The sequence below is a fragment of the Corvus kubaryi genome, unplaced genomic scaffold (assembly GCF_017639235.1).
Source record: "Corvus kubaryi isolate FWS band 111438036 unplaced genomic scaffold, C.kubaryi_AGA036_p1.0 133, whole genome shotgun sequence".
Classification (NCBI taxonomy): Eukaryota; Metazoa; Chordata; class Aves; order Passeriformes; family Corvidae; genus Corvus; species Corvus kubaryi.
Genome location: NW_024580667.1, coordinates 27337998 through 27359740, shown reverse-complemented (window position 1 = coordinate 27359740; position 21743 = coordinate 27337998). Strand labels below are relative to the sequence as shown.

Here is a 21743-nt window from a genome sequence, read left to right as displayed (position 1 = left end):
AGGGTTTTAAGGAAACAATATCACAATTATTTAACATGGGGAACTAAAGTTAGACAGACAGTGCCTGCAGTAAGAAATTATTGGGATGATCTCATGGACTAAAACTTTGCAGACTTCTCTGTACTCTCCAGGGTGAGACTAGATACAAAGAAAAGCAGTATAGACAACTGGAAAATAACTGTAAGCCTGATGCTGTACAAATACAGCAACTAATTATTCATGTTGCCATCACTGATTTTACAGGATGGCAGGATTTTACCAGTGTGGCACAGGAATAAGGGCTGCAAGATATGTTGGCCCAGACTTGAAGTAGAACTGAGAAAACTTTGTTTAATGATTATTGGAATTCATTTGATGAAAAGCACAAAGGCCAGCTGGGGTCTTAGATTAAAAGTCATCAGGGCAAGCTGTGAACCGATTCACATTAGCTTCCTAACTTAGTGTAAAGAAGTGATTCTTATTAGAAAAGGCATGGAGACACTATGTGCTGATGAGGTTATTACCTTGTCCTGAGGAGGTGGCACCTGCTGAGTGTAGGTTTTAAGTGCTTTCCCTGCAGGGAAAGGTCGTCATTACTCGCTGGGACATGCACCATGCAGGAGGCTGGTGTGTCACACCTCAGCCTGTAGCTCCTGCCTGCAAGGCCATGGGTATACTCAGCAGTGATCTACAACCAGATACCAGGCTGTATTGACCACATCCAGGAAACCAGGCTCCATCTGTGCCATGAAAGTAAGCAGGAAAAAGGATGGATCTGTGAGAAGCATTGCCACCTCTTGGGATCACCAAGCAGGAGATGTCAGTTTTAAAATCTGTCATTATCCTGGCCAAAGCTTCTGCTGTGTTGGCAGCCAGCAACCATGTGAAATAGAGATCCTTAGGAAGAAGGGACAAGGCAAAAAACTTTCTTTTTCTTTAAGGGAAGGATCCCACTTTATTTCACATATGCATGGATGCATAGCTGTTTGGCCAAAAAAGGAAAGAAGTGGAAAGATGCATATTAATTGCTTGCAGGCCCAGCAGCAAATGCCAGATTCTTAGATCCATCATTTTCTGCAGGTGAATTATTCCAAAAGTTATTCATAGTCCTTACCTAGTAATTATGCAAGAAATATTTTCATAAATGTTACATCAATAATTTAAAAGCAAGAGCATGCGATTTTCAGAGTGACCTTTGACTTGAGTTTGATGGCCAGGAGAGAAAAAGAGCAGAAGAATAATCATACATGGTAACTATATGACATGAGAAGGAAATTCTAAACCATGCATGGCTGATGAGTTTGCTCTGATGGGTGGACTTCTCTGGACTGAACCATAACAGCACTAGTCCTCCATGCACCCCTGGCAAGGACTGAAGAATACTGTACTTGATTGCCTTACTCAATGCTTTGTGTTGACTTGAACATTTGTGAGGAGCTAGGTTGAAACAAGAACTGGCTGATGCGAAACTAACTGGATGTAGTTGCATCTCATGTCAAGCTTATAAGGTGAAGCTGTTTACCTTCTGCACTGAATGTGTCTGTTTGAAATCTCCGAGCTCTGACTCACTGGTTCAGGTCTTGATTGTGACCTTGATTTGATGACTGTGTTGTCCACTGTTAATCAGCGTGTTGTGGTTCTGCTGATATGATGATGTGTTTTACATTTGTTTCCTTATTTTTAGTACACAGGGCTGGCTTATTTGTTTCAATTGTAATACAAGTCATGTCAACTGAAGATGTATGTGACCTACATTACATAATTCCCATGCATGTGGCCCTGCAACCAAATAAATAACCCTAGTCCTGACAAGACCATATCAAGATTAAAACAAAGATATTAAAATATCTCAGTAAGAAATTAAACAAAGAAAATCTCAGAGTTGCACTACTGCCTTTAACAAGCTATTCACCAGGTGCAAGACAAACCTAAGGCAATCACTTCCTAACTATGGAGTATGCTTGTTATGTCTTAGCTTTGGACACATGTTGGTAATTTTAGAGTCATCATGGCCATATGAATTGGGTGTCACTTCTGAAAAAAAAACAAGTGCAACTTTTGGGGGTAGTTATTCTTTTCAGTACAAGTGCAGAAAGTGTATTTGAACAGCCCAAACATTCACAGAAGCTAAGCTTTGACTCAATCAAACTGTAGCCTATGACAACCTGAAAACAGTACCAGAAAATCTATTCTTTCAGATATGGTATGGCCTTAATAAAAGTAGTGCCGAATTTCTTAACAGAGGCTCATCTTTCCTCCTTCCAGATTTTACCTTCCTTCCATGGTGTCCCTTTTTACACTGGCGAGACTACCTATATGTTTCACCTCTTCTTCATTCGTGCAGCTCTTGATGAACGAGACGAGTGACTGGCAGGTCCATACAGTTACAGAGTTTGCAGTTACCAGTTCTTCCAGCTAACCTCCCAGTTCAGCAGATGAACACTGGTGCATGATATTGCTGTGGAGCTTAACTCCAAAGCACACAAGGAGTGCATTGTGACACTGGAGTATGTCTTCTCCATTTGAGGCAGTGGGAATTAATTTGCCATACGTTCCCTTATTTAATCAGAGAGTGTTTTCATAATTTGTTGTAATATATTTAAAAGGCTGGTGTGGTAAATGGCTGACACGTGAACAATTAAAACCAGATCCACAATTTACTGCTGCTCCATAGTAATACCAGATTTTGGTTATAAAAATAACCCTAATAATTTCAGTAGGGCAACTCTGTCATATTTCCCAGTCTAACCAATCTGTGAGACCTTACAAAGGCAGAGGACAGCAACATACAGTGGACAATGACAGAAATTTATCATGGCTCTTGTTAAATGGCTAATGCTGCATTTTGACCAAATGGAAGAAAATAATACAAAATACATTTCTTAGAAAGTAATGTAGCGTTGGCTCAAATTAGCTAGCGACATCAAATGCTGAGGCGCTCATTGCTTCAACAGTGCCCTTTGTCTGCACACATAAAGAATATGCATGGGGATAATTCAAGGCTCCAGGAGTGGGGCAGATGTACTTGCAACACAAGGGAAAATCTCCTGGATAATCAGGTGTCAACCTGCTGCGTTTCATCAACATTAAGTCCCTTACAGTAATTTAGGAAAACAAAAAAAAAATTATATAATGCTTATAAAACATCAGCAATCTGAGGTTAAAATTTGGTTGCACTTGACAAGCACATAATATGCTAATACAGAAAATGGTGTAAAAACAGAAGTTGAAACAGAGGTACATATGAACCAATACATCTCTATCAATTAGAGAGTGATAATCTCAAAGGAGTGTTTAGGTTTTGCTGTCTTCTCAGGCTGTTCTCTGGGTTTGCACAAATGACTTTGCAGTTGTTGCTTTCCCCTTCAGCTTTAACAGAGAGAGGTGCTGTGCCGTGAGTCTCTCTAGCAGAAGGAGAAGGGAGAAAGCTGAGGGTGATCTGACAGCGGGAGAAGCCCAAAATTAGGTTCTTCTCAGAGCTCCACTTTTCAACATCATTATTTCAAAAATGTAGGCTACAGCTTTCATGTCAGAATACCAGCACTCTCATTTTTCTATATACTGGTGCTCTTCCCACAAGTCCTGTGGGAGATGTTTGCACTGGGGGTGCTCGCACCAGAAAGTTTCAAACTGGAAAAATGAGTGTGCTTCTTATTAGGTTCGGCAGACTGGGAATATGCCAGGCTTTTATAAAACTGCTCATTTTCTGAGTCTTAGCTCTTTCACCACTTTTTTTTTTTTTTTTTAATTGAGCGCGAGACAAGCTCTATCTTATTAAGTGAAAACAAAAGAGTGAGAAGTTGGAAATTGCCAGGAAGCCTGGGAAAGACCGATATTCGGCTGAGATTTCATTCCATGTTTTCCTGTTGACCTCACAGGCTCTCAACACAAGAGCTCTGAGTACATTAAAGAAAGGCCACAGTCTCATTTGGTCCTGTGAACATTGGCAATATGTTATGGGGACAATATACAAGCTTGAAAAGGAAAAACCGCAGCAATGTCCCCATGCCCTGGAGGTTTTGTCTGGTGCAATGCTGTTTAACCAGAGCACTGTGGGGTTTTAAATGGCCATATGAGATTTATAGTAGGTCATGACCAGATCTCTTTTCAGGGCAAAGTTTGAAAAGTCCATTTGTCTCAAAATTTAAAAAAAGAGTCTGGTAATTCTCCAAGGTTTTTCCTCTTCCTTCAGGCAACTATTTTTGCCTGGCCAGAGTTCCTAAACCCTCCCCAAGAGCCCTTTTAATGTGGGAATTATTGTCCTAGTGTTTGCTATCAAAGAAATAATACTGAAGATACAAATATTTACAAACTCACTCTAACTCCACATGGTCAGTATCAAGCTTATTAAGTTTTAGAAAAAGGGACGGCATGACCTTAAAGAAGTGGCTTCAGGAAATCAGTATTTGAGGGCATTATTAGGAGGGAAAGAGTGATGGTTACTGCGGGGAGTTGAGTGCGAGGACTCAAGGAGCAGACAGAACCCGGCATGGCCAGCTGATGGCGTGGCTGCCCCACTGTGGGGCCGGCAGCCGAGGGCAGCCCTGGCTGAATGGGTGGCAGTGCCGGCCCTGCTGCTGCCCAGCTGGGCTCTGTCCCACCCGTCTCAGCCAAAGGAACGTGCCGGTGTCCCTGGGGCTGCAAAACAAGGCAACAGGGCTGGCCCTCACCACAGCTGTTTCTCCACTGTCCTCCTCCAGTGATGGGGTCCCCTTCAACCTTTCAGCAGTGGGTGATGCTTGGGTACCCTCCACTGGGCTGCACTCATGACACTGCAAACCAGAGGGGCTTGGCTCCTGCTACACTGGGGCAGCTGGAGGAGACTGGTAGGAGATGGGGTTCCAGGGAGGGTTCCAGGCACCCCAGTGGGGTCAGGGTGGTTTTGAAGAATGGGGAAGGGGCAGCCTGGGCACGAAACACAGCAAGGGTCCATGATATGCAAACAGAGAGGCTCTGAGACAAGGTCCCCTTGGGAAACTTAGCCAAAATCATGGAAATCTGAGGCCATGTGGGGGAAGATGCATGACAGAGGCTGCATGTCTGGTTTTCCTCTTTTCCCTCTAAAAGGAATGTAGGAAGGAAGAAAAGGAAGATGGGAATGACAAGCAAAGTCCTTCAGGGCTGCTAGGAACCACGGTGTAGCTGCCCCCTAACCAGCACCTTTCCCGCCAGCAGGCGTCACCTTCTTAGACATGAAACAATACAAGCCTCCCTGGGTATGCACGACACCAGGGCCACAGCAGGTCTTCGAAAAAGCATATTAAAGTGTCTGAAAGAATCATTGCAAAGCAAGAAATTTACTTGGCAGGTCTCTAGGACTTTTCAAGGGGGGATTTTTATCTATTAAATCAGAGTCATGGGATTTTTTAACCCCCTCCCCTGTTTTGGGGTTTGCTTTTTCTTTTTTCTTTTTTTTTTTTTAATTTGCCAAACTGTTCATTTAGAACAGTTATGTTTGGTTGTGCCAGTAAGTAATAAGTGAGAGCTATTTGTGAATTATTTGTCTGCTAATTTTTCACAGAGAAGGGCCTCTTCTGTGTGAATGTGTGGGTGAGAGGCAGTGTCCCACCATGAAAAAGAGTTCTGTGCCTGAGTCAAGAACAAAAAAACACTTTAAAATCTTGATAGCAATCTAACACAGAAGATACACTGCTATGCAAAGTAAATTTTGTTAGATATAAAATACCTACCTTTAAAATAAACAACTTTCTTTTTGGCTAAAATGATGGAAGATTGCAGACCATATTAAAGAAAGCATGTGTCATATTTATATCACACCCCATGGAAAAATACCTGATTTAATTTAAATAATTTCTATTTATTTCTGCCTTTCAAAATGATAACATTTTCAGGTTATAGAAATGCAATGTCTGAACTTAGACTTTTTACACCCAGTTTCAATCCAGGCCTAATTTTACTTCTAAGTTAAAAACACATTAGAGCAAACAGTCATAATATGATCTGGCCCCTCTCTGACTGCAAAAAGGGCAGCCTACTATAAATACAGTCCTTGAGAGAAGGAAGGTCTTCCATTCGGAGAAGGAATTTGAAATTTCATGCCATTCCAGTTTGGAACAAAGCCCTCCAATTCTGAATTTACCCATGAAACAACCTCAAAAGAAAGCAATAATAATGAAAAATAAAGCAGAAAGTGCTTGGTCTGGTAATTTGTAAAGAAAAAGTCACCAGACAGACTCCCTGGAAATGTTGAGTGAGCAAAAAAAACCACTTGTACATTTAGAAAATGAGCCATTTGAGATTTCTGGTCTCAGTTTACATCAAAAAGGTTTCAATGGTTCCAGAGCCTGAACACTTTCCCTGCTCATCAAGTTCCCAGTGAGGGTCTTGGGGAGCTAGCAGTGCCCTACGGGACTTCTGTTGTCCCTTCACACCAGCATATGTGAAATAGCTAAGTGGTAAAAAGCTGTTCCATCCTAAGAGCTTTGTTTAATTTCACAAATGCTCCAGTTTTTCTTTGGGAGAAAACCCAGGCTGTTCAAACATTTCCTTTCACTGAAATGCAAGAAACCTAGAACTGTATGAACCATTCCTCAATGGTAGAATAAATCCAATACTTTTCCAAGAGGAGAGGAAAGGATAAAAATCTTCCTGCGACTTACATCAAAATTGAGGCAGTCATGAAAAAAAGGAGGAGACATCTGGATGGGACTGCATGGGGGAGCAAAGTATCTCAGATCACAGCAATGTGACTCCTTGCAGGAGCATTTCAGGCCTGCTTCAGCCACAACTAATCCCCACGGAGAAATCACAGGGTACCTCATTCTTTGTTCTAACTCATCCTATTTTTTTGCCTGCAAGGAAACTGGACACAGTTCTGCATCTGTGTAGTATCCTCTTCACCCCTCAGAGAACAAAGGGCCAGACAAAGCACAGACTGTGTGTTGTCTCCACTGGGGCCTCATGAAGACACTGTTCTGAGGAATGCCTTGCCCATCCTGGGCACAAACATATCTTTTTCATGGCAGTGGCATCCTGCAGAACCTGACTGCTCTCCCCTGAGCAAACCAGTCTCCCCTTTCCTTTTTGCCTCCATTGTTGCCAGGGTCAGAACAAAAGCAAGCGCAAGGAGAAAATGCTCTTGAATCTAAAATTAAAAAATACAGAAGGCAGATAGCCTTACCAGGGACAAAGGCAAACCCAGAAATTTAGCTGAGATTTCTAAACCACCTTTGCAGGAAGGCAGGAAAAACCAACTGGAGCAAGCATGTCATCATCCATGGAGCTGATGCCAGAAAGCCCTGTTGTGCCTCGCTGATTACTGAACGATTAAAGCTTGAAGGGGGGATCTCCTTCCATCTGCTGCATGGACTGCTGCCTCACTCAGAGGGAACTGAGATTTCTCCTTTGCATTGCTGCACCTGCTCCAGAGACTCCCTGAGCTACAGCTAGGACGCGATTCACAAGCACACAGGGGTCATAAGTCCCAAACTTGTGCCATGTAACTGGACCAGGCTGAGGTGTTACTGCTTGCTATGAATTTTCAGCTTTTCTTAAAATAAAGTGGTAATGAAAGTGGTGATTTGTGTGAACAGCGCGGCCACCAGTTTCCTGCTCTTGGTGCTGTGTAAACCTGAGCTCTCTTTCATCAGACTGCCAGGAAATAGATACAAATGTATTTAGAACATTTCACTTTTTGCAGCATAGCACTAAAAATAGCACAATATGTCACTCCTAGTATAGGGCTCTCTGTTCTCTTATCCCACTGCTGAAGTAAGAAAGGCATAATGTTATCAACTAACTGTTCTCCCACCTCTTTGAATGAAGCAAGTTTTAGCTACAAGAATTACTTTCAGGGTTAAAATCCCTTGTTTTACAACAGGTTCATTGCCTAGGGGGACTTTTATTGCCCAGAGGGAGCATAGTGTTCAAATCTCATTGAAATATCACAAGTAGTATTGATAACAAGGAAAACAGAATTCATTAACAAACTCACTGCCTATAGCTACACACTCATGATATATGGACATGGTGTTCAGAGCATCAATTCCATAAAACTTTAGGTCAGTGCTCCTTTTATCCACATTTATGAAGATAGACAGACAGGTTAGACAAGATTATGCCTCCAAGAGTCATAAAAATGTAGAAGTTTCCCAACTGCAAACTGATTTTTCAAAGAAAATTATGTGCACGATTTAACAGGATAGCCACACATGCCTCCCAGGTTCTATATTGTTAATGTTTGTTTCCTTTTGGATTGTTCCTGTTTCTCCTACTCTCACACTTTTTATATTTTCCTCAGATACACACATTAGAAAAACACTCTCACACTTCTTGTCCTATGTGATTTATTCCGAAGAAATTAAATTACATTTTTATAAGCCTGTGTTACCACAAATGATAGCTGAAGATTTGCTGAAAAAATTAATTCCTGATCTGTTGCTGTGAAGCATCCTCGCTAGCACTGTACTGACTCCGTCTTTCAAAACCAGATGGAAGCAGTCCAACAGTATGATTAACTTCTTAGTCCCTGCAATTTCCTATTGCTCTACTTGCCCTAGATTTCAGGATTGACCTCCTGCTTCACTGCAAAATGCACAGTTGCTCAGTTTGATAAATCACATGAATACTTTTTTGATCACAGTTATCTACTATTTACTACATACCCGGTGAGGTTAATCATATGCTGAGGCACTTCATATGCTGCACACATATACACTCTTCTTCCCAATAGCACTTTGCATATTCTTCATGCTGCCAGCCAGAAATGGGACCTGTTTTCTCCTTACTAATATGTGAAAGACCGCAGACCTACACCTTGCATTTTTACCTTCCACATTCACGCTGTAATTATACTCACAATGTTTCTTAAAAGACCAAGGAAGTCAAAGAAAATATGTGAGAAATTACTAGTCAGACCTTTCTTCTAGCAGATAGATATTTTTTTCAAAATGCAGACGTTTCTGGGAACAAGAACTGATTGTCTTCTCCCAGATATCTTTGGGGAGCAAATGCACGAGTTTGCCCATAGGGAGGTGGGAAATGTTTGGCTCCCATGATAGCAAAACACTATCACGTCCTTGAAGAAAAAAATACATCTTAACTTTTCTTTTTCTGTCTTTAAACATCAAAGGAATTCCAGTATTTAGTAGGGCTCAAAATTGTTACAGTTCCCTGGGACAGTTCTGCTCCACCTTCTCACACAGCAGTACATCCGCATCACATCTTTGGTGTTATGGTAGAACAATTCTAAATAAATACCAACAATAGTCAAGGTATGAGAAAACATCCAGCAGCAAAAAAGTGAGCGCTACAGGTCTTGCTCACAAATTAAATAGAGGGAAATGGAGTCCCAGTTTTACAGAGATACCTATTCCTTTTCACTCTAAGCTGTCTACACAGACTCTTCTTCTAAAGCCCTTTTTCACTAATTCACAACATTCTCCAATACTGGGAAAAGTATCCTATATACAATATGTATCATTAGTCTTCCACCTCCATGTTCTGTGACTAGCAGAACTAGCAGTTTCTGTGAGAAACTCTAGACCATTCCAAGGAGCAGCTGCTCTATACTGGGGCGGGGGGCAGGAGGGGGGGATGCAAGTGTGAGACACCAGCATTTCCAAACAGCCAAGCTTTCATGTAAGACATAAATGATAAATCCATATATTCTCTCTCAGAGGTATTCTCTTTTTCCTTTCAAGGATAATCCAGGAAGTTTAAGCAATGTGCTAACAGTGAGAGCTGCGTGTCTGCCTCTGTGGCAGTGAGCACTGTGCGCGTAGGCTCTTCTCCAGCCAACCTTTTTGACTCCTGTGGAGCCTGTGATCTCAGTTCCGTCACTCTCTGCTGGGACCCAGATCAGCTGTCCCAAGCCAAGGCTTCCCCTCGGCTCTCACTGATTGCACAATGCTGCCGCATGAAGCCTTTCTGGCCAGCCTGCCAGCTGAGTCACTCACTGATAAGCTGACTGATGTAGCTTCTCATGTGAAGGACTCTCACGGTGTGAAAGGCGATGTTATCGAAAACATCAGTCCAACACAAACAGTAAGTATGTGAGTGACATGAAGCACATGAGTATTTTTGCTAGCTGCCACTGGACTATTTACTTACTTTAGGGTATCACAAGTTTAAGTGCTTTGCATAATCACAGCTCAAGCAGATACCTGAGAACAAGAAAACTTTGTCTCCTTCCACAAAAAGTTTTAAGGCTGCTTGGACAGCTGCCTTGCCTGCCCTAAGTGATCTATTAAAAATCTACATTGCCTCTTACTGTTGCTTTAATATTTTACAGGCAGTGCCTCCCCAGGCCTCCTAACACAAATAGTGTATCTCAGTGTGGCTTTGTCTGAAGAAGAGCTGTGCTACACATCCTGCTGGACTAATCATCAATTTTGTGGCTGCTTACAATCTCAGGGGAAGGGACTGGGTTGTCCGAGGTCAACCTTTTTGATTTCTCTTGCACCTCAGTGCTAAATGCATGCATGCAGCCATGAGAGGCAGTGCAGCAGCATCTCTGCTTGCAAATGTCTCTCCCCACAGATGTGAGGCTCTGCTGCTTCTCAGCTCCCCAAACTCTTCACTTCTCCAGAGGGGAAGGGGAAAATTTTGTTTGCCTTTCAGGATCCTAAGTGCTACTGGCCAGTCCCATCAGGGTAAACCACCTCATCTCTGGTACAGCCCGCATTTTGGTGTCCTAACCAACGGCATGGCATGGTTACATGGGAGTGCAAAGCACTATCCCTCCTGCCCAGACTGAAGGTCAAGACAGGCTGTGAAGCTCACCAGCCATCATGAATGGGGCTTGTCTCCACTGACAAATGGATGCTGATGCTGAGATGCCTACTCTGTGAACAGCACAAGCTGGTAAATCTAAAAAGTTTATCATAGCCCGTGCTTCACAGTTCAGGTCTGGACGACACATATGTATCACGCAGGTGCTGAGTGTAAGCTATTGAGCTGGACTCTTTTCAGGGCTTATCAGCTGGGCGTGGCTGGCCTGCCAGCACAGCCATATGGCTCCTGAGATGAGTGGGTTCCGCTCTGCCTGTACCTTAAATGCCTGTGCTGAGATTTTTATGGACAGAGCTGGTGGGTTTTGCCTGCATCCTCCAGTACAAGTACACAGAAAGGAGAGCAGACCGTGGCTGTGAAGTCAGCACATCTCCCAAGTACCACCCAAGCACTCAGCAAAGGACTTTTCTTTCCCTTGTTACAACCAGAGAGGAAATTCAGCAGTGGTACAGCAGTTTCCTCCAAGTGTTTAAAACTCTTCAGCAGACCCACTTGGCCTACACTCCGGCACAGAGAATTAAAAGCAACCAGGGGAGTAAAAGTGCCCTAGGACCACTGTAAATCTTGACTTCATGGAAAATCTTATCTTGCACATGAATATGAGCTGCGAATAAATTTAATGTGTGGATTAAGTACTGTACGGTCTCCCTCATGGTGGGCTTTTCAGCCGAAAAAGAACAAAAGAATAATAATGAGTGTTGTGTTTGGGTAGGATTGCAAACAGCTGTAATTTACAGCTGGACATTCTCTATTGCAAATGTATCCAGCAAGCAAGAGCTTCTGGGTTAGTGGAACAGACTGCAAAAAAAATTAGTTTTTAACTTCAGCCTTAAGGTCAGAGTTCTGGAACCATGGGAGTCAATAATAAAATCTATTTAGCTCAGTGGGATTAAGCAGGTTTAAGACCTGGCTTAACCACACTGCTTACTGTTAAATAACAACAGAACACACTGAATATTTTAGTTACAGGAATTTTTCTTCATTTGAAAGCTATTCAGGCAGTGGATATGGGAGTCAGACAATTGAAAATATGCCAGCACTATACCATTAAGGCATATGAGTTAAGTTCTTGCTCTTCTCTGTCCCAGAAAGTGAGTTATCTGTATAGTTTGACCACTTTACTGAAGAGCACAAAAAAATTAAAACCAAGCTGTAGTGAATAAACACCGAGGGCTTTTCATGAGAGAATGAAAAGCTAATGGGGCCAGTGCATCTTTGCTGACAAAATAGTGAGTGCATGTGCAGAGCAACCTGTCTTCTGGAAGCAGAAAAGCTGTTTCAGTCAAGCTTCTGGGTCACTAATCTTTGTGTTTGCACATAAATCTGCTGGGGGTTACTGTGTCATTCTGAAAACAAGACTGAGTGCAATGCACTACAGAAGTCAATGGCTAGGTTTAAAAACTCTCTTTTTTGTTTTAGTTTTTTTCTCCTCTTTTAGTTTAGCTAATTGTTACCTCTTTACTAGAACCTGAAAGCAAGAACTGCAGCAGGAACTGCTGGAGAATATTAAAAAAAAAAAAAAAAGGGCAAAATTACTGAAAGCTTTATAGTAAGCTGCCATCTCCCTTGTTGCTGGGAAGTGCTGGTGTGTGACTGGGAGCTCTGAGTTGCTACTGGGACACAACTAATGAGCAGCAGTATCACAGGCATCCTCACTCTAGCCAAGAGGAGACAGAAACTGCTGTCACAGTGTGGAATTTTGGCCCCCTGCCCTCCCATTTGCTTGCTGCAGTGAGGTCATGGATGGCAGGGAGGCAAACCCCCAGGGTGCACCCCCAGCCTTCCCAGCACCCCCTCCAGAAGGCAGGGGAAGGAGGGTGCCCTGGCAGCTGAATATTTGCAGAGCAGGTTGGAAAGCTGTAGACCCTGAGCATGCTTTTAGGGGCAGACAGGGAAATATTTGGTCATAAATCCTAAATCTGAGGTGTGATGGTTATTAATACTGAGGCCCTTCTGCCCTTTGGATGAGGCCAGCCTGCACCCAGCTCCCTCACCACCTTTGATGAGGTAGGGAACATTGATCCATCACCACCACTTTTCTTTCCAGGGGAGACAGAAATCAAACTGTGGGGTTTGGGTCTTGTTAATTACCTCCAGGAGCACTCCTGCAGGAATGTTCCTCATTCAGCCCAGGGGGAGGATGCTGTGAAAAAAATTCCCATGTTTCCTTTGGTCACGGTATTGTCCCCACCAAGTGCAAAATCTGCTTTGCCTTGGGGTGAGTTTGCACACCTCCAGGGAGAGGGGCATGATGCTGACTCCAACTCCACTTTCTTTTGACTCCAACTCCACTTTCTTTTTGCATTCATTCCAGTTACAGCAAATACTTCTGTGCCCTATAACTGTGCCAGCAATTTCACCCACATCCCATACATTTGACTCAGGATTTTTTTTCCTTAAAGGGGGGCAAAAAATTCTAAACAAAACGCTGTTTGTAAACTTGGGGAGGGAAGGTTGATAATTTTGGCCATCTTAGCCTCCAAGCAGAGAGAAATGTTATTCATCCATGCACAACATATAATTCAGCCTAAGTGACAGGCTCTGCTCTGGAGAAATCCTGGCCTGAGCTGGCTTCCAGAGTCAATTACCGCTTATTCCCAGGGAGGCGGGGGGCTGGGGGCCAGACGGAGCAGAGGGGGCTGCCAACAAGGCATGGGGAAATTTACTCTGTGTCAGCCTGCATGACACAGTACCTCATTTGTGGAAAAATGTAAATCTGCTAGTTCTTTTTCACAGGCACTAAAATGTACAGTGTCTCCTCCCCCTTCCCTACCCCCTTTCCCAAAACTGGAAAAGAAATCAGAACCGTCTTAGAAAGCTACCTTATATTTCAATCAATCCTCTTTCATAAAAGTCATTTAAGGTAAATACCTGTGCAGACCTACAACCCAACTATAACATTTACTATGGCCCAAATCCTGAATTCCTCACTCAGGCAAGTTTCCCATTGAAGTTAATAGATTTTTGCTTGAAAAAGAGCTGAGTAAAACCTGAACACTAAGGATTTGGTCCCCTGCTTATCTGCCTGGAGCACTGCTGCAGTTCCAGAAGAAGTGAAAAAATTAATTAAATTCCTCCAAAATACCAATCCCTTAAAACTTAAGGGGTAAAAAAGGGCATTGTTTTTGTGTACAAAACATACAGAGAATCTCATCAAAGGAAGAATAATTCCCAGGGAAAGGACTTGGAAAAAGTCAAAAGAGAACATCCCGGAATAAATGAAGTACTTATTGCTGAGAAATGAGTTCAGATATATCTCAGCAAACTCTAAGCTCAGAATTTACTGCATCATTCATGCCTTCTCCAGTAAGTTTCTTATCTCTCGTTTGGTATCACAACAAGGGATTCTGCATACTCTGTATGAAATACAACAAGACTGTAATTTTTGCAGTAATAAACTCTACACATGCATGACAAATCCAAGCATGCAAAATGTTTAACATCCCAGTTCACAGATACTTTGGGGACAAAATCCGATTATGAGTTATATGCCACAATAAATAGGGCTCAACGTTTCATAAAGCAATTTATAGTTCATAAAAATGACAAAATGTACCTGTCAGATAGAACGCGGAGAGCAGATCTCTGTGCTGCCTGCTGGAAGAAAGGGCAGAGATGTTTATTTTATATTCTGACTTGAAAATTATGAGCACAATCAACACTTTAAAAAATGCGTTACACACATTTTTGTCACATGTCCAAAATGTTAAAGTATGAGCAAAGTAGCAGAGAGTCTATAGTCAAATGGACATTCCAGCCTAGTAAATGTAAGAACACACTTTGTTTAAAATGCCAAAACCCAGAAGATTGTCAAAGCACCACACAGTATTTGAGGTCTGAACTACTCTATTTAGACAATTTTTTCTGTAGGTCCCTGAAAACTCGCCAGGACTCGGTTTTCTGCTTTCCCCTCTCCCCGCTTCCACACTCCCACTCCTTCTCCTTTACCATTAGTCTCCTCCCATTCTTCCACAGAAACAAACATCACATATTTGGTTCCTTTTGCAATGAATTATAAGTTTTGCAAAGCTTGCCAGAGCTGCTGTAGACTTTTCATGAGTGCTGCCATGTTAATCTGCTGGCAACATTTGCCTACTCAGTACAGGATTGACCTTTTGCTGGTTTGCTCTTCAGTTTTTGCCTAGTACAACTCTTTGGATGGGGTGGGGAAACATGGTTCTTGTTCTTGTGTTAACCACCAGGTCTGGGAATAGAAATCATAGCTTCTCAAGTTTAATAGGACCCCCAAGCCTATCCCTGAGCTAGTTTGCCACTTTACTATTATTATTTTTCAATCACTTCAAGTGGTGTGATTCATGGCACAGTAATCAGCTGCTAAGCAAAGATGAAATCCATAATGTTTTGAAAATCTGCCTTAAAGCCTCCATTCCACTTGGACATGGCCAGAGTGTCCTATCCCCACCTGCACCTGTCCAGGCTGTGCTTCACATGGCACAGAAGGGACACAGAGCTAAGCAGTACAGAGAGTCAAGGGGCAGGAAAATAAAAGTATATTTTCTCATTGCAATTACCAGTAAATACGTTTTGAAACTGCTCTTCCTGACTTATCAGCCTGCTGGGGACTGCATCTCTATTTCCAAACAAGCTGGATGACTTACAGGTATCTTGCTCAGCACCAGAGACTATGGAGGTAACCCTTTTGGCTTGGCAAAAACGCTGCTGACAAATTGCAAAGAAAAACTTGATAAAACCTGACTTGTGGCTGCAGTTACATCGTATTTCACAGAAAAGTGTGAAAAGATCCCCTGAATGGATCCCTAAAGATCTGACAGGAGTGGGAAGAGTTTCCACTTGATTTTGGAGGCAGGATTTCTGCTCTGTGTACTTTCTGAAATAACTTGTGCCTCCTGAGTTCCCTGGGGAGATGTAGTTTGATGTGTATCACACACCAGATTGTCAGAAGACACAGTGGCATAGCTCACAGGATGGTTTTTCCTTAGTGTTGACTTGCTGCAGTGGACAGAGAACCTGTGGGAAGGGCTTGGAAGGTACCAGCAGCTCAGTAGGAGCTTTCCCATGGCATGAACACATTGTTTTTAGTGTTAGGAAAATAATATGGTGAGTCTGGTATTTTTCGCTGTTTCCCATAGGTCATACTATTTGCATGCTCTTGGATACAAAACTATCCATGCCACTGGCTTCAGGCCTTGAAGAGTGCAGCCACTCTCCAGTCCTGTGGGCTGGAATCACTTCTCCTCTCTCCTCTGCAAGGGGCTCTTTAGGACAATGTCATACCACACATTCTTGCCCACAAGTTCAGGGGAGACCCAAACCTCAGGTTTTAGAATGATTTATGGCTTAAACTCTTTCTTAACGCCCTGGGCCAACACAAGTTCATCTGCTCCCATGCCTAATCACTCTCACTAGCAGGAGGCTATGGCCATTTTGAGTTTCAAGCTGCCCAACTTCCATGCTGAAGCCTGCACTATGTTACACCGTTGTCTGCAAAACTCAGGAGCCTCTCTCACTATCTGAGCCCTTTTCCACGGCCAAGTTGTGTAGACACCGTTCAGGTCATCTTTTCCTCCCCACCAGCAGCCAGGGCCAGTCTTTCCCTCATGCAGCCACTATGTGGCAGTGCTGTTGAAAACACTTCTCATGTTTCCCACTCCTGCCTTGGGCCACCCAGGTGCTCATGTGGTTGTGCAGTACAACAGGTTAGAAAATTGATTCAGTTGAAAAATAACAATTTTCCTTCATTTTTGTTCTTTTTTTTTTTACCCCCCCCTAATTTCCCCTGTGTTATTTGTAACCTAGATCCCTTTTCTGAGCTGCTTCCCCACGGAGAGTGTGTCACACCACAGAGTGCAGTGTGAGAATCGGAATGGTATTGGGGGGGTAGTGTGCAGTGGAGACCTTTGCTGCTGACATAAGGTCATGTCCACCAGCAAGGTCACTTCCACCTGACATTGTGTCCACTCCTCTCCGGAGCTGCAGAGCACTCCTGGAAAAAGGTATATGGTGGCTCTGGTAGCCAGAAGGCATCGAAGGAGACAGGTTGCTCCGCAGCCACAGGCCTTGTGGATATTGCAGAGACCACAAGAAAGGAAACATGAACTTTGATGATGCTAAAAGCCCCTAATATGGGATGTGGGGTTCATGTCACTGTTGTATTTCCCTAAAATCCCTAATTTTGAGAGGAAGAAGTGCTGGATAATTTTTCTTCCAGGCTTGAGGAAAGCTGTCCTCAGGAGGGAAGAGGAGAGGTCCCTTGTGTTGACCCAATTTGGTGTGCTAACCGAGCCAGGAGACACTGTAGAACTGCAGCCTCTGTAAGTGTGCCAATCTTCAGTTTCCATCTTGGTGCATCCAGTTGCTGAAAGCTTTGGAAAGATGATCCCTTTTGGACAAGAAAGTGGATTCAGATGACATAGAAATGTACAAGTGTTTTTCAGTGAGATCATTCTACTTTTTCAATTACCCTCTCATTTTAAGTCCTTTAATAAACATCCTTCTTCACTGAGGTGCAATGCAGATTGCAGGGGGCACCTAAGTCTTTGCCTGGTGGTCACACATTCTCTAAATGAGACTATTGATTTCTTTCTTATACGGTCTGGAAATACAACTGTGTTTGGTTGCATATTTGTGTGACCCCCTGAGTTGGTAATGGCCCCATTTCTAAATGATGGGGAATAAGATCCAGTCGCAAGTTTATTCTTCCTCCCTGGAGAAACAGATCTATTGCCTGCAATGAAAGGCAGTTAGCAACTATCCAGCAATTTTAATTCTAGCCTATATTGCTCCCCTCTCCTGGAGAAAGTGAGCTGTTGTAATTAAAGGTAGTTAGCAGTTTCCTAGCAAGTATAAATACTTGCAGCCACTAATTACAGTCTTCTCTCTTGTTCTACTCCCTGCCACAGGACTGGGCTGCTCAACTTATGTGGAAATATCTGCCCTCACTTCTTGCTAACCATTTGTGATCCCATTCACACTCATTCGTGAATCCCCATGGAGAGTCATGACCCATAGTTTGAGAAACTCACAGCTATAGAAACAGCTTTTTGTGATTTATTATGTTTCTAATATGCTGGTATTATCTATCTAACAATGTAAGCAAAGGGGTGGTACTTCATATCATATAATGCCTACATGACTATTTTTTTAATAGCTACATTTTGACTGTGCTATTTAATTTGCATTTTATTTTACATCATTAACAACTTTACTGAGGCCAACTCATCATCCACCAAGAAAGCTGAGAATATGGTCTACAGTCTTTATTATTCCTGGAAGTAAGTGACTATGCTGGTTATAGAAATTGGGGATAAGAAGTAATTTTGATATTGCCAACAGAATTTTAATATCTCCAAGACTTAGCACTAAAAAGTGCTTTATATAAAGGGAAGCTTAATATTCTCCTGATAAGTGGTAGAATGTTAACCAGCAATGAACATAATCCTGAATTTTCAGTTCTTGGAATCAGTGGGGCTACTTAACGGAGGAAAGTTCTCCTCAATATGAACACGGATATTGGAGGCCAACTCACCACATAATAACTTACATGCTGAGTAGGAAGGAGGGAAGGGAAAAAAAACCCCTCAGGTGTCTCAGGTACATGGGCTAGAGAAACCAGCCACAGTAAATGAGTATGAATTATGCTGTTTCACTACATCAAGAATTGCAAATTACAGGACACTGGCTGCTTAGACTTCTTTGATCCCCAGCTGAGTTGGTTAAGATACATTTCGGGCAGACTCTCATTGATCTGCCTATAGCCTATTAATCATTCATGAAATATTCTAGCTGTACCCCAAGACTACTGGGACAAAACAAGTTTTCAGCCAGCAGTAATCATGGTTGGGTTCTCAGTCTCCAGAGATTTCATCTCCTTTCTCCATCCTTTATTGCAATGAGCCAGAGCTTGGGAACATACTCAGGTTTCTGTGTGTGTTAAATGAGCTACCAAAATTAGCTTGAAGTGTGACAAGTTGCAATCTGTTGTTGAAGGGAAATCAGAGAGGAAATTAAATACTTTTATTGTAATTGGGACTGAGCAGTGAGCTAGCTCATTGTAATTGGGACTGAGCAGTGAGCAGAAGGGGTTGAATACAGCTATTGAGATGGAGATCCAGGAGTGTTAAGAGTGCTCCCAGAAATCCCTCTTTTTTTAATTTGTTGCAAAAGGATTGCTTCATAAACTGCTGGGCTCACAGGCATTTTTGGATAAGAAACAAATGAGAACTACTGAAGTATGTTCTGCTGGGCTTGGAAGACTGTCTTGGAGGCACTGTGGGCTGACTGTAGATGCATTTTCCTATACCTCACCCACAGCAACTTTTGGCAAATCAAAGCCAGTAAACTGGCTGTTGGCAGATTCAGACATTTTGCTTTCCATCTTGCCCGTCCTGTGGATTAACTGCTGTTTTTGCGAGAGAGCTCAGTTACAGTGATTGTATGGAGTTACACAAGCTACACCAGAGACTTCACTGAGATGGCACAGGTGTGCACGTGGTGAGAAGTTGAACCATTTCTTTGGTGACAGTGAAGTAATACATGCTACCTGTGCATGAGTAAATTCCATAGCTTCCAGAGCATCTTGTTTGTCTTCCTTGGGTGGTAGGTGCTGCCCTGGAACTGTGCAGTGAACCATTTATGCTCCAAGTCAGCAGCCCTCATGTTAGCAACCACCCAGAGTGCTGGATGTCACCCTATATTGGACTGCAGTTAATGAGCTGTAGACATACTTTTTCCAAGCCAGGGTTAAGGAAAGATGTCATTACTATATACTGCCATTTGGGAACCAAACCAGGAAAAACACTTTTATATCTGTCTTCTTTCATATTTCATTCTTCACATGTCTTCCATGTTGATTCTGTTTTTATTTCACAAGGTTTTGTTTGTTTTTAGCTTAAATGCAGTTTATTCCTAAGCTAGTGAAGCCAGGAATAAATTTTTGTGAAGAGCACAACCTGCCTGCATGCTTTAACTTGGGTGATGGGACTCTGCAGACTGGTTTTTTTTCTGCTTCAAATCTTGGTGCTGTTGTGGACCCAGAGCAAACCTTCTGGATAATCCTGTGGTTGTGAACCCACCTCAGTCCAACCACATGCACAGTTTTCCACCTTCCATGTTAAGATGAGTTTATAAACACTTTCTTTTGCTGGAAGTTAGACCTGTGCCTGTGAGACAGAGCTGCCCTGCAGCCTCCCAGCTCCCTTCCCGGCACAGGTGTTTATAGACTGTGATCAAGCCAGCCAGCCAGCAGCCCTGCTTCAGTCAAGCTCAGTTCATTGTGCGGATATCTTTCGCTCCAGGGCATGTTTTCCCAACGAGTTAAGCATCTTTCTCCCTCGTCTTGAAACCCTCTCCAATTTTCAGTGTTCTCCTTGAAGAGTGCAGAGCTGCTCATCAGGGCTGAAAACAGAAGTAATGAAAGCCTCTTGCACCCACAGACTTGCTCTGTTTAAATGCCCATGAGTATCTTGTGGCCACAAGAAGTTGCCCGAGGAGATCAGGTCAGGCAATTTATCATAAGTGATTCCTAACATGCCTTCTCTCACTGCATTATTCTGTACTCCTCACTGTTCCTAGGGGCTTTGTTTCAGGATTGCTTTCCAGTGTGGATTTCTGAGGGATTTAAAATCACTTGTAAACTGCAGCTTGAGTGTTTCTCTGTAAATTTGCAATATGAATGTATGAATGTGATTTTCACTGTCTGGCTCATATTCATTTAAGATTTACAGGCTGTAAGACTTAAAGGGGTCTCCCTTTCTTCCCATTTTGGAGTTGGTTATCATCAGAGCCACATCTTTTAAGAAACTGTAAAACTCCTTCTGGATTTCATGATTTTTCTGAGGCCTTTCAACACCTCGGTATTAATTTTTCACCCTGGAGTTTTATTAGTATGTTCTTGGCGTACATTGTTCTTTCTCCTCTGCTTTGCCCATTAATCCTTATTAATCTTCAGGGGCAACACAGTCTAGTGACTTGAACATGGCACCTGGGAGTGAAAGACCCAAGTGCTAATCCTGACTTTGTAGCTGACTTGCCATGTGGCTTCAAACAAGCTGCATCTCAGTCACAGTCTCCCTGTCAGTTCTATAGAGATAATAATTCTTTCTTAGCTCTACCTAAATACCTCTCAGGGGCATTGTATTAAGTAGTTAATACTTGTAAAGTGATTTGGATCTCCAAATTGCTGTATAATCAGCATGGATATTAACCATACAGAGAATTTTATAGATCTGTAAATGCTGAGTCTTCTGTCCTGCATCTGCTCAGATTTTTCCTGCAGTCTGTCCCCAACAATCATGCAAGGTTTCAACACAGATGAGCTAACTTTAATCTTTTTCAGTGGAGATGAGCAGAAGAAAAATCCTTGTCATTTTACATTAATAAAATGATTAATTTCCAATGCCACTGTAGGAAAGTCTCAGTCATTGCAAACAAATCAGCAGTCACCTTGGAAAACCTCCTCTGTCTCCACAGAAGTTGTCTCCTTATCCAGGAAAAAGTAACTTGGTTGAAGTGCTGCTTGCACCTAGGCTATCGCAGACAAGAATTATCAGTGTTGTGCCACAGGCTTTAAAAGATTTATTGGGAAGTCTGAAAGCTCAGAAATTAAAGTAGATTTTTTTTTTGAGAAGTCCATATATGTGAAAATAGGGGAAAGACAAGCCTAAATTCCCGAAACAGTGGTGACACTTCCCAGGGATGTGCTATGTCAATCAACTGTGATGCATCTGCTACTACCCAAGTATCTGCTTGGATTGTGCTAGGAAATAAAAATAAAGAAAGGGGTAACACCCTAGGCTGATTGAAACCAGTGGTTAAACTCTCACTGACTTCAGAGGAGGCAGTTTTCATCCTAGTGCAGGAGAAATTGTAGCAATGGTTCCTCAGTCTCTTTTCTTAAACAGTAGTTTTGATAGATTGGCTTCTGAATCTTTTTACTTATTTCTCATCATGTTCTAATATAACTTCTACTCCCTTTATAGTGTCCTTCTCCCCCCAGTTTCTTTTCTTCATTAATTTTTTTATTCCCTTAATCC

At 42.5% G+C, this 21743-nt stretch overlaps 1 protein-coding gene across 2 annotated transcripts in view; it reads right to left on the bottom strand.

Annotated features, from left to right (window-relative positions):
• The window catches only part of AFF3 (AF4/FMR2 family member 3), a 323305-nt gene that overhangs the window by 65531 nt on the left and 236031 nt on the right, over window positions 1-21743 (bottom strand). Inside the window, exon 9 of one of the 2 annotated variants that reach the window (XM_042040545.1) lies at window positions 14288-14328. In XM_042040545.1, coding sequence (XP_041896479.1) covers window positions 14288-14328 — 41 coding nt within the window. The remainder of the gene's footprint in view (window positions 1-14287; window positions 14329-21743) is intronic. The other variant, XM_042040553.1, reaches the window with a different exon arrangement.